The 12,538-nt window shown below is 35.7% G+C and overlaps 1 protein-coding gene across 2 annotated transcripts in view; it reads left to right on the top strand.

The window, feature by feature from the left end:
* The window catches only part of Tomosyn (syntaxin-binding protein tomosyn), a 227,810-nt gene extending 222,556 nt beyond the window's left edge, over window positions 1-5,254 (top strand). For both annotated transcript variants that reach the window (XM_090109312.1, XM_090109313.1), the window contains 3 exons: window positions 637-732; window positions 917-1,041; window positions 3,325-5,254. In XM_090109312.1, coding sequence (XP_089965438.1) covers window positions 637-732; window positions 917-1,041; window positions 3,325-3,584 — 481 coding nt within the window. In that variant the 3' untranslated portion in view covers window positions 3,585-5,254. The remainder of the gene's footprint in view (window positions 1-636; window positions 733-916; window positions 1,042-3,324) is intronic.
* The last annotated feature ends 7,284 nt before the right edge of the window (window positions 5,255-12,538 follow it).

Genomic DNA, 12,538 nt, shown 5'->3' with positions numbered 1-12,538 from the left:
GAAAAGCTCGGCATTCACTCAAAAATAAAATAATGTTACACTATGATATTTAATATACTACATATTGTTAGTCGAAAATGAAATCCGTTCGCTCTAGTCCCACCCCGCTTGCCCTCGCTTCACCCCGCCCGCGCCCCGCCACACACACACCCTCACACACCCTCAACGCCCACACGTATCTACAGTCTCATACTCTACTCTGTACCCGACACTCTCACTGCTGTTCTCTTATCCTTGTAATCTTTCCTTAACTCTATTTTGTTATGAGCATGACAGCTGTTGCATGATCTATTGCCTTCGACTTTATTTCAATGATTTCTCTCCATGTTCGCTTTTTGGTAGAAATAGAGATAATAAAAAACTTTTATTAGTAACAATACTACGGATGCAAATACAGGTGAGATGATTTCATTTATTTTTTTAATAAACAACAGATTTTAAAAGTGCTAAAACTACTAACTACAAGTTTATCAATTAAGAGTTCTGAAAACAAATGATTTTTGTAACATTGTATTTATTTAATTACGATCAAGATTTTGATGAATTATGCAATATCTATAACTATAACTAAACGCATCAGTGGCGTGCGAAGTAGTCGACAAATATAAAATGTGAGTTGTTTGTGGCGTGTTACAGAATAGCGAAGACGTTCTGCTTCAGCAACCGCGGCCACGGGCTGTACCTCGCGTCGCCGACTGAAATACAGAAGTTCACCATTGATGCTGAATTCTGGTACGTTTTTTGTTGCCTTCCATTTTCTTATTTGCTGAGGGTAATCTAATATTAGAAGATTAAATACACTGACTATACCGTCTGGTTTATTAAATAGTTTATAGTTTGCGGAACATTAATTATAAGCAGAAAACTTTAATGTTTTTTGCATCAGCAAGTTTTGAATTGTCTCTAATATTTCCAGTGCACAACTGAACGAGATGATGGGGGAGCTGTTCCTGCCGCGCGACATGCCCGAGCCGCCCAAGGAGAGCTTCTTCCGTGGCCTCTTCGGGGGAGGGGTCAGGCCACTCGATAGGGAAGAGTTGTGTGAGTACTACTAGCGTAATAAAAATGTATTATTATGCATTTTTTGGTAGATTTACCCTTTTTTACTGAATTTCTACTGTTTTGTTTCTAAGTAAAAATACTTGCGTTATAATCCATATTAATATTATGATGATGTAATACTTAAATCTATTTGACTTTTAGTGTTATGCAGTTTTGCTTTCACGGTCAAATTCAAATTGAAATTAATTTATTAATTGTTTAAACACGTTAGAAAACAGTTCCGACTTGGATGCAATTTTGAATAAAAATAGTTGAAAATCCAGTATCTAATTTGGAATTATAAAAATCAAACACAAAAGAAAGCTATCACAGTTTATTTTAAATGCCACGTGTTATGTGAATTTACTTTGTGTGTGAATTTACTTAATGTGTGAATGTACTCTATGTGTGAATGTACTCTGTGTGAACATACTCTATGTGTGAATGTACTCTGTGTGAACGTACTCTATGTGTGAAAGTACTCTGTGTGAATGTACTCTATGTTTGAATGTACTCTATGCGTGAATGTACTCTATGCGTGAATGTACTCTAGGCGTAAATATACTCTGTGTGAATGTACTCTAAGCCTGAATGTACTCTAGATGTGAATGTACTGTATGTGTGAGTGTACTCTAAGCGTGAATGTACTCTAGGCGTGAATATACTCTGTGTGAGCGTACTCTGTGTGAAGGTACTCTATGCGTGAATGTACTCTAGGCGTGAATATACTCTGTGTGAATGAACTGTGTGAATGTACTCTAGATGTGAATGTACTCTGTATGAGTGTACTATATGCGTGAATGTACTCTAGGCGTGAATATACTCTATGTGTGAATGTACTCTAGATGTGAATGTACTCTATGTGTGAGTGTACTCTATGTGTGAGTGTACTCTAAGCGTGAATGTACTCTGTGTGGATTACTCTAAACGTGAATGTACTCTATGCGTGAATGTACTCTAGGCGTGAATATACTCTATGTGTGAATGTACTCTAGATGTGAATGTACTCTATGTGTGAGTGTACTCTATGTGTGAGTGTACTCTAAGCGTGAATGTACTCTGTGTGGATTACTCTAAACGTGAATGTACTCTATGCGTGAATGTACTCTAGGCGTGAATATACTCTGTGTGAATGTACTCTAGATGTGAATGTACTCTATGTGTGAATGTACTCTATATGTGAGAGTACTCTAAGCGTGAATGTACTCTATGCGTGAATGTACTCTAGGCGTGAATATACTCTATGTGTGAATGTACTCTAAACGTGAATTTACTCTATGCGTGAATGTACTCTAGGCGTGAATATACTCTATGTGTGAATGTACTCTGTGTTAAGGTACTTTAAACGTGAATGTACTCTATGCGTGAATTTACTCTAGGGCCTAGGCGTGAATATACTCTGTGAATGTTATCCGTGTGAGCGTAATCTGTGTGAAGGTACTCTATGCGTGAATGTATTCTAGGCGTGTATATACTCTATTATGTATGTACTCTGTGTGAAGGTACTCTAGATTTGAATGTACTGTATGTGTGAGTGTACTCTAAGCGTGAATGTACTCTAAACGTGAATGTACTCTGTGTGAAGGTACTCTATGCGTGAATGTACCCTATGCGTGAATGTACTCTAGGCGTGAATATACTCTGTGTGAGCGTACTCTGTGTGAAGGTACTCTAGATGTGAATGTACTGTTTGTGTGAGTGTACTCTAAGCGTGAATGTACTCTAAACGTGAATGTACTCTAAAAGTGAATGTACTCTATGCGTGAATTTACTCTAGGGCCTAGGCGTGAATGTACTGTGAATGTTCTCCGTGTGAGCGTAATCTGTGTGAAGGTACTCTATGCGTGAATGTACTCTAGGCGTGAATGTATTCTGTGTGAACGTACTCTGTGTGAAGGTACTCTAGATGTGAATGTACTGTATGTGTGAGTGTACTCTAAGCGTGAATGTACTCTAAACGTGAATGTACTCTGTGTGAGCGTATTCTGTGTGAAGGTACTCTATGCGTGAATGTACTCTAGGCGTGGATATACTCTATTATGAATGTACTCTGTGTGAACGTACTCTGTGTGAAGGTACTCTATGCGTGAATGTACTCTAAGTGTGACTGTACTCTATGTGTAAATTTACTCTATGTGTGAATGTACTCTATGTGAAAATTTACTCTATGTGTGAATGTACTCTATGAATGAATGTATTCCATGTGAATGTATTCCATGTGAATGTATTCTATGTGTGAATGTAATTATTATGTAATGTCAACGTACGTGTACGTGTGTGCAGTCGGCGAGAGCAGCGGCAAGCCGAACCGCACGGTGGCCAAGCACATCCCGGGCGCGGAGGGCACGGCGGGGCTGGCGGTGCGCGCGGGCGCGGCCTCCAGCGAGGTGGCGCGCGCGCACCAGCTCGTGCTGGAGCGCGGCGACAAGCTGTCCCACCTGGAGGAGCGCACCGAGCGCATGCACTCGCACGCCGCCGAGTTCTCCACCTCCGCGCACCAGCTCATGCTCAAGTACAAGGACAAGAAGTGGTACCAGCTGTGAGCGCCGAGAGACCGCTTCGGCTTCGACGCGCCCGGCTGGACGCTCCCGGGGAACAATAATTCGATTACAACGGCACGCTCGCTGAGTCGATCGATTTGAATTGTATCTCGATCTCGTTAAGTAACGTTGAAATGTCGGTGAGGGTGAAACGTTTAATTCGATTATTGTCTGAGCGGTGGGGGACCCATCGCGCGGGCAGTGGGGCGCGTCGCGGCTCGCCGTAGAGCTTAGACTCCCGTAGTGTTTACGATTTTACCTCTTAGAGTAACACAATTGAACGCACAACGTTTCGTCACTCGCTCATCGTAGAGCACGTAGTTGGGCCGCCTCGGTCTCCCGCTCGCGAGCTCCTCGCGAACTCCCGGAGATCCCCCGCTTCTTCCCCCGTCGTCCCATCGTAGCGTTAAATCGCTCCCGGCTTCCCCCGTCTCTCGCAGACGCCCTTGTACATACCATTCGCGTTCCGCGACGTGATAATGTAAATAAGATACACTAATGTAAACTTTTTGTACGATTATTCGGTAGCATCTCGGAGTTCCGCGCCCTTGTGGCGTCCCGCGGAGCAGAGCGGTCGGAAATGTGATACAGTCTAAAGTTACTATGGCGGGAATTTCGACTGAACCGGTCGGCGAAGGACGCTCTGCCGTTCTTCGGTTATTTTGTATGGCGATATTTCGTTGAGATGCAATTAAAAGTAACGTTAATATATCGCATCACCAGAGATTATTTAATGTCGCTCCTATTATAATATTATTCTAACGAGTAGGTACGTTTTTATAGCTATGGACGGTCGTAAATGAAACGACGACTGCGATAGTGATAGTCGACGTCGATCTGTATAAAGTATTGATAAAAATAAATGATTAAAATATGTTTAAACGATTGGAGATTTAAGCATTGGATGACAATAATTTTGTTACTCATGTTGAGATTACTTTGACACCGCGAGGTGTATTTCCGTTTCACTTCTCGTACGCTTTACTTTTACTATTATTTATTAACTCTATTCTCTCTCTCTCTCTCTAATGCACACGCGGTTGAGTTGTTCTATGATATATACTAATTTAATTACGTGTATATACAATATGCCTTATACGATTTATCTTCAAGTTAATTAGTTGTTAATTAATATATCTTTATGTATTTTTATAAAGCACACTTCTTAGTCTTTCGGTAACGAAATATGCTTAGTGATAATTTTTAATATTAAAGCGTAACCTGTGGTCGGGGCGCGTCGCCCGTAACGATAGCAATACTAACTGAGGGTTGCCAGCCTCAAGCAAACCAGACCAATCGGTGTCGTATCGGTGTCGCTAGATTAAACTGCTATGTTAAAATAATGTAAAGTTATAACTAAAAGCGTATTGTATATTGCTGAATTAAGAGTCCGCGCCGGCTTTCCGGTCGGGCGGAATGTGGGGAGGAGATATTTATAATGTAGTAATTTTCCATATGTTGAATTGTGGCAACTGTTAGTGTTCCGCTCGGCCGGCGAGTCGAGCGAGCTCAGTATATATAAGTACAGTAGTGGTGCCAGTGCATGGCCACAGTTGACAGTATGGCGATTGGCGGCAGTACCCATGACGTAGCGCCGCTCGTCCCTCTCCCGAACCCGACACGTCATCCGCTAATGTCGCTATGTATTCATTGAATTGTTATATTTTATTGTCCGTTGTTAGGCTAGAGTAGATAATTTTTGAAACAAAAAAAAATCGCAGTCGGATGAAACCCATTAGAAAAGGAGGGGAATATGATAAAAATGTAAGGAAAAATAAATTACGGTCAATCCGAGTTCGGGAAGCGGGAGGGGGGAGCTTTTAAGAGAAAAAAATGGTTTCTCTCGATTTCCGACAAAACTACAAGTCCTATAGAAAAAAGTTCAATGGCAAAGTTGTAGGTAATTAAAAGTTCTATAACTTTTGCATTCACAATTTTTTCACATAACCTCAACATTTAGGTGAAAAATTCAAAAAACCAAGTTTTTGGTCTTTTATTTTTATCTACTTCAAAATTTATTTTTTTTCTACAAAATTTGGTGGAAACTTACTTTATTATGTCCCAAATACACTGTAATTTATTTGATTGAAAATATTTATTTTTTCGCCTTATTTTGAATTAATACCAAAAAAACAACCTAATTTTCAATCGAAAAGTCACCTGTCAAAATATCAGCTTTTTTCAAAAACTTGGGGTGCCTTTTATTCATTGAAATCTCTACTTTCATATGGTGTAAGAAAAATAAACACCACCATAGTAAATATTCTCAGGAAATGCATACAAACAGTGTGAAAATTAGCTTTTACTAAATCAGGCACACTTCTCGAACTACCTGAAATGTTTTTATCGACATCATTTTGCTTTTGAATATGCTGTAAAATATTAAACTTAGAACAGATAATTATTTTTCTTTTGAAATATTACCGAAAAGCCGATACAAGAGAAGTTATAGAGTTCGAGAAGTGTGCCTGATTTAGTAAAAGCTCATTATCACACTGTTTGTATGCATTTCCTGAGAACATTTACTATAGTGGTGTTTGTTTTTTTTACACCATATGAAAGTAGAGATTTCAATGAATAAAAGGCACCCCAAGTTTTTGAAAAAAGCTGATATTTTGACGGGTGACTTTTCGATTGAAAATTAGGTTGTTTTTTTGGTATTAATTCAAAATAAGGCGAAAAAATAAATATTTTCAATCAAATAAATTACAGTGTATTTGGGACATAATAAAGTAAGTTTCCACCAAATTTCGTAGAAAAAAAATAAATTTTGAAGTAGATAAAAATAAAAGACCAAAAACTTGGTTTTTTGAATTTTCCACCTAAATTTTGAGGTTATGTGAAAAAATTGTGAATACAAAAGTTGTAGAACTTTTAATTACCTACAACTTTGCCATTGAACTTTTTTCTATAGGACTTGTAGTTTTGTCGGAAATCAGGAGAAACCATTTTTTTCTCTTAAAAGCTCCCCCCTCCCACTTCCCGAACTCGGATTGACCGTAATTTATTTTTCCTTTTATTTTCATCATATTCCCCTCCTTTTCTAATGGGTTTCATCCGACTGCGATTTTTTTTATCTTTTCATTATTTTTAAAGGCTTCTACCCCAGTCTAGTCCTCGGCGATGTGTAAATGTTGGATGCCAAAGTTTACTATTTTGAAATTGAATTTTGTATATAAGAATTATTATTGTTATAATATTTGTAAACATATTTTATTTAGTGAATTATAGTTTAGTCAGTTCCGCGTGCGACGATTAGAGTTACCTATAGTGACGTGGAATTAATGCGATGAATATGATTGTAACTGTTGTTGTTCCGAAATATATCATTAAAGTTGAATATTTTAAACTGAGTATTTTGTTACGAGCGCAAGTATAAAGTCGGTTGCAAGTTTCTTTCGAGAAATGAATATTTTCGTATCGGTGTTTACTAATTTTAGCGGTTGCAGATTTTATTGAAATAATATAAATAGTAGCTGAATGTATTGCGTTATGATTTAGCGTAGATTTATCTTTCAGTGCTCTAGCTATCTTCCCCCTTTAAATATTTTGGGCTCGTCGAGTCATTAGGACATTTCTAAATTGAAGAACACAATCATGTCATCTCGCTTGCACTTATATCATAATATATGCATATTTCTATGTTAGAGGTAGATGACACTATTTGAGAAAAACTCATTTTATAGACATTTTATATCTTCCTATCCAAAGCTTTCTTATATACAAACGTAGCATGTCATCACTGTAGCAAAGATTATGATTTATTTATTTGATCGTCAAAATCTCATCAAAACTTACAAATCTCACTATAGTAGAGCCATTTTAATAGGCAACATTTGACAGTTCAACAAAATTCAACAATGTAACCTAGTAACGACGACATTGAATAACATGATATTTCCTTTTTTTAGAACTGCACATTTGCTTAACTTTTTTCAAATACGATTACATATTTATAATAATAATGACCGATACAAGTAATTTTAAGATTTCATTTTACTGATAAACCATTCTAAACATAATAAACAATTTCTGAATTAAAGAACTGACGTCGCTACAATTTTGTGTCAATAAACCTTTTTTCTTTTTAAATACCAGAGACGTTACTCTAAAAATCGAAATCTGACATCTAGAATCGAATGCATTGATTACTTCTGAATAAAAATCATCTTATATTAATAAATGTGTTTCAAGTTCGATTGACAAATGTTTCAAGTCAGTATCGATTAATTCACTTTAATCGATGTTTTTAAGCAGGTTACCTCTCTTCAAAGATAAAATTGATAGACGTCAAATGTTGCCTATTAAATTGGCTCAACTATAACGTACATATTTATCTAACGTAGGTATGTTTATATGTATTTAAATGTTTGATGCAAATAATAATTTTGCCCACTGTGGTCTCATTCGGTCATTATTTTATTTCAATTTATTTTATTTCACTTGAAAATATTTTTAAACCATATGTCCGATAATTTTCAAGGCTATTAAGGATCTTTCTTAAATATTAGGAAAAAATAATATCAATTAATCTTCACATACACCATGAAAGTACTTTATCTTAAGAACATCATGTCTTTCACTTGCGAACTTCCATAATACCACGTACAAAAGACCATTAAAAAATCATTAAAATCTCGATCGAATTATAAGTAGGTATAAATACAGGCAACGTTGAAACTAAAAGTGTTGGACAGAATCGTAGCGTGCCTTGGCGGGGCCCCGTATAAAAATTTGTTCGGGGGCTCTTAGGAAGTAAAGATTTCTCACAAAAGCGCACATTGGGGGCCCCCTTGGCGTGGGGGCCCCGTATAATTGATACGGCAGATACGGCGGTAGCTACGCCCCTGGTGTTGGATAAAAGCGTTCTTAACGTACAATTTAAACCATTTTAAACAAATGTGCCCAACGGCTATGGTCCCGAATTATAGGGAATAATGTTAAGTGTTAACCCTTTGCGCCTCTCCTACAGAGTGTGAAAATAAAAGATCCCTTAGGATGTATTAAAAGATTGGATGAGGATTTTTGTTGTATTTATTTCATAAAAACTTACGATTGCTTTCACTATGGAATTGTATTTATTTTGAATCGTTCGACTTTTGTATAATTTGAGATTTTTCTGATAAAATTATAAAAAGAGATACCTATGTAACTTTGTAACTTTTTTTAAAAATTATTGTTTTGTATGTTAGCACCGAGTTGATGACCTTGAACGCTGATTCATTTCGCAATCATGGGACTAAAGTAATATAAGAATTGTAAATAAAATAACAAAATTGTGGCAAATTATAACTTGTTAACGTGTATTGTAGTTTATTTCACGTTTATTTTAGTACGACTGTGTCTTTTCTAACTCCGTAAAGGATATCAACTATACATATTGTATATATTTGACGCTGTTGAATTATATTATTTAGTTTGGTAGATGATTATAGTCATTATATATAAATAAAATATGAAAAATAAAATTATATCAAACTATTTTGGTTGTATTATTTTCCCCTGACCTCTTCCAATAGTTTAACGACTTATGAGTAGATCTTAGGTATGTAGTGAGTTACTACATAATACATTTTGTAAAACTAACTCACTTTCATAAATATAATGATATATCTTAGCTTTAGCTAATATATACAATATACATATACATAATAAGTTACTAGAAACATAAAGTAGCAAATATAAAGTAGGTAAGACGGAGTACCTAGGTAGAATAGAATAGAAATTAGAATAGAATAGAAACACATTTATTCCCAAAAAATGATACAGTACATTAAATTACAGACAACACTTATAACTAAGAAAAAAAGTATAACATTACATGTAGACGTAATAATATTATATTATATCTGTATCACCTCAGGGAAAGGGATTACTGACTCAGCATAAATGTTACAGCTGAGGCTGTAACGCTGTTATTCTGTCAGCACCATATTAAATAAAGAGTCGAGTGACTGTAAAGAGTATTCTTATTTTAATGTAGCGATTACGGACTAAATTATGGTATAAATTTAAATATAATAAAGTATGAAAGTTTTGATGTCAAAAGTAAGTAATGTCAAAAGTAAGTCATGTATGTACATAGTTTGCCAGTCAGAGAGGAAAATCGGCTGAGTGAGTTGAGAGGAAAATCGAGATCAGCAATTAAAATGTGTAGAATTAAAATGAATGAGTGTAGAATTAATTAATTTACCTAGATAATTAATTAATGTCGTGAGGATTTTTCATGACGCTCGCCTTGATAAGTTACTTCGTTCCAAAATCGATGACCCTAATGTCTGAAAATTTGCTAATTTATAATAAATAATTTATTGCCCTAAGTGCTTCTTTCTCACATTAAAATCAGTTCAGCTGTTTCATCCATTGCAAAGATTAATTACTAGCTGCTTTTCCTTTATCCTTTCTCAGGTCTCAAGCCATCGTTATACCAAAATTTGAAGTAAATTCATGAAGTACTTTTTAAGTTTAGCCCGGACATACATACAAATTACAAAGTAACATACAAAGAATTTGACTTCGATATCGATTGTAGTTGTAGATCACGCTACAAGTATTCTTTAAAAAAATATTCAATGTACAGTTTTGACTTTCCTACGATTTTATTGTTTGTATAGATTATGTATAGATTTGCCTTATTAGGATATTAAATAAAAAACAATAGTTTTTCCAATCATTATATATATTTGCTGCTTTCTTTTTTACATTGCTTACAATTTAAATAAGTGGTTAGATCATAGATGCCCTTGTGCCCAAACAACCAATCAAATACCGTTACATTTGAACAAAATTGACGACGTCACGTTTAAAGGCATTCTATTGGCTATTTCAACACAACACATTTGCTGATCGGTTACATTTTCCAAAATAGTTATTTAAAAAACTTTTTGTATTAATTGGGAACGGTAGTGGCGATGGGGTATTTGATTAGCTATTAAACCTACTTTATGAACATATACAAACATACATACAGCGTTCATATAATAATCTTAAAATTAGCACCCTTTGATGGGCGTCGCTCGCGTCACTGTTTCTATCGTTTTCAATTAATTGTCAATTAAATATTTTATTTGTTAGAATGAAAAAAAATATTTCAGTAACAAAAATTTTACGACTGCACTTTAATTATATTAATTATATCACAAACTCCACGTAGCTATCTCACTTTAGTAATAAATTGCATATTAATATATGCACTACTCCAAGTTATTATTTTTCCAGTTGACTGTATACGACAAATATCACATAAAACGAGGAAACACACACTGTGCCGCGGCGACGCTCGTCTAAATTCGCAAATCACATTCCATTACTCAACTACGCTACTTGCAAACGAACCTCTCAAACACAAAGCTAACAATAACATTGCACAATTGCTTTTAAAAAGGCCCAAGTTTTAATGCACTTGAAACACGTTTATGCCGTCTCGCTCTCATATAATATGCCTATCCTTGTCGAATAATACAACAAATGCACAGCCTTGAGCCTCGTGTGGGATATGATACACAATATGTATAGGAAATTCATCATATGTTTTAAGTAAAAACTAATAATAATCGATTCACAGTTCACACAAATGGTCACACTCCTGCCTAATAAATCTTCAAAATTTATATTCCAATTACTACTAAAACTGAAATCATGAACAACAAATATCACAATGTACACAAAAATATACAATTTTAAGTGATTTATTTTTACGATTTTGACCTCCAGTCCAAAGGGTAATATTTTAAATACATCAAATATGCTTGAATGTAAACAACCACAATCGATCTAAATAGGTACATTAAAAAAGGTTACATTGTATACACATTAAAATTAACACAGTATTTTTGAAGTCATCACAAACTACATACATATATTTCATTTGAAAAATACAAATACAATTATAGTTGCTAACGTTTACATTTTAATAATAAAATAACACAGATGATATATTGTTCGATATAATATGCGTGTCGGATCCCGGCACAGATGTACATGAACTAATTTGAGGCCGCTAAAAATTATGTCACGACTCACGAGAGAAAACTGCCACTTTTCCCGAGAAGAGAACACAAATATCACGCAATGGCATACAAAAGTACAGCAATCTCTCGCTCAACATTCACAACAGGGTAACGACCCATCATAACATGGATAAAATTTACGAACCTTACGGGTAAACAAAATTTATATAAACTTGCATCAAATCAAACAGTTTGAACACCAATATCAACAGATAGACAACAAATTGACTACAAGTATAACAAGCAACAGTATTTAATCACTTAAAAAATAACAATCGAAACTGTCTCGATACAGATCCGTGAGAGGCATCTTTGCGCGTTCTGTAGCGACGATCTTGTGTTGCAAATTGCTTTTAAATGGAAGCCCTTTCCTGCCAAAGCTCAGAGTGAACTAAATTATAAGTTTCTTGAGTAGAGATGAGCAGGGGACGGAATTGTGGTGGGGAAGATAAGAAAGATCGCCTCCGATACAATGTTTAGTTCTATAACACCACTCTTACGTATATCGATGAAGTGAACGTGGCACAAACTCCACGAACAGTATACAAATCCCGCTTCACACCGATATGTGACTGATATAACGTTTCGATATGATTGTTACGGAAACAAAGGATATAAACCGTCAAAAGCTAAGCAATTCATCTACATTAGGTACAATATTAAGGCTACGCGTTACTTTATGTACATACCTAACCTAACCATATCAAATTGAACACGTCGTAGCGCCCTGTCCGCGATATCCGCAAGTAACCGCAAGTAATCGCGCGTCGGTCACCAAACCTGACACCGTTTAGGTCTAAAGTTCATAGGCTCTGTTAATTTTTCTTTTTTTCTCGAAAATGCCAGATTTAAGATTTACGGTACATATCCTCAATGTGACCGCAATGAAAGCGTTTAATTCAGAATATCTCTCATAATACTTCTTAGTTTCTGCAAAATATGGGTCGT

The sequence above is a fragment of the Colias eurytheme genome, chromosome 14 (assembly GCF_061535395.1).
Source record: "Colias eurytheme isolate Ceu_HAF_F1 chromosome 14, ilColEury1 Martin Lab GWU primary, whole genome shotgun sequence".
NCBI classification, from domain to species: Eukaryota; Metazoa; Arthropoda; class Insecta; order Lepidoptera; family Pieridae; genus Colias; species Colias eurytheme.
This window is presented reverse-complemented; position numbering and strand designations above follow the sequence as displayed.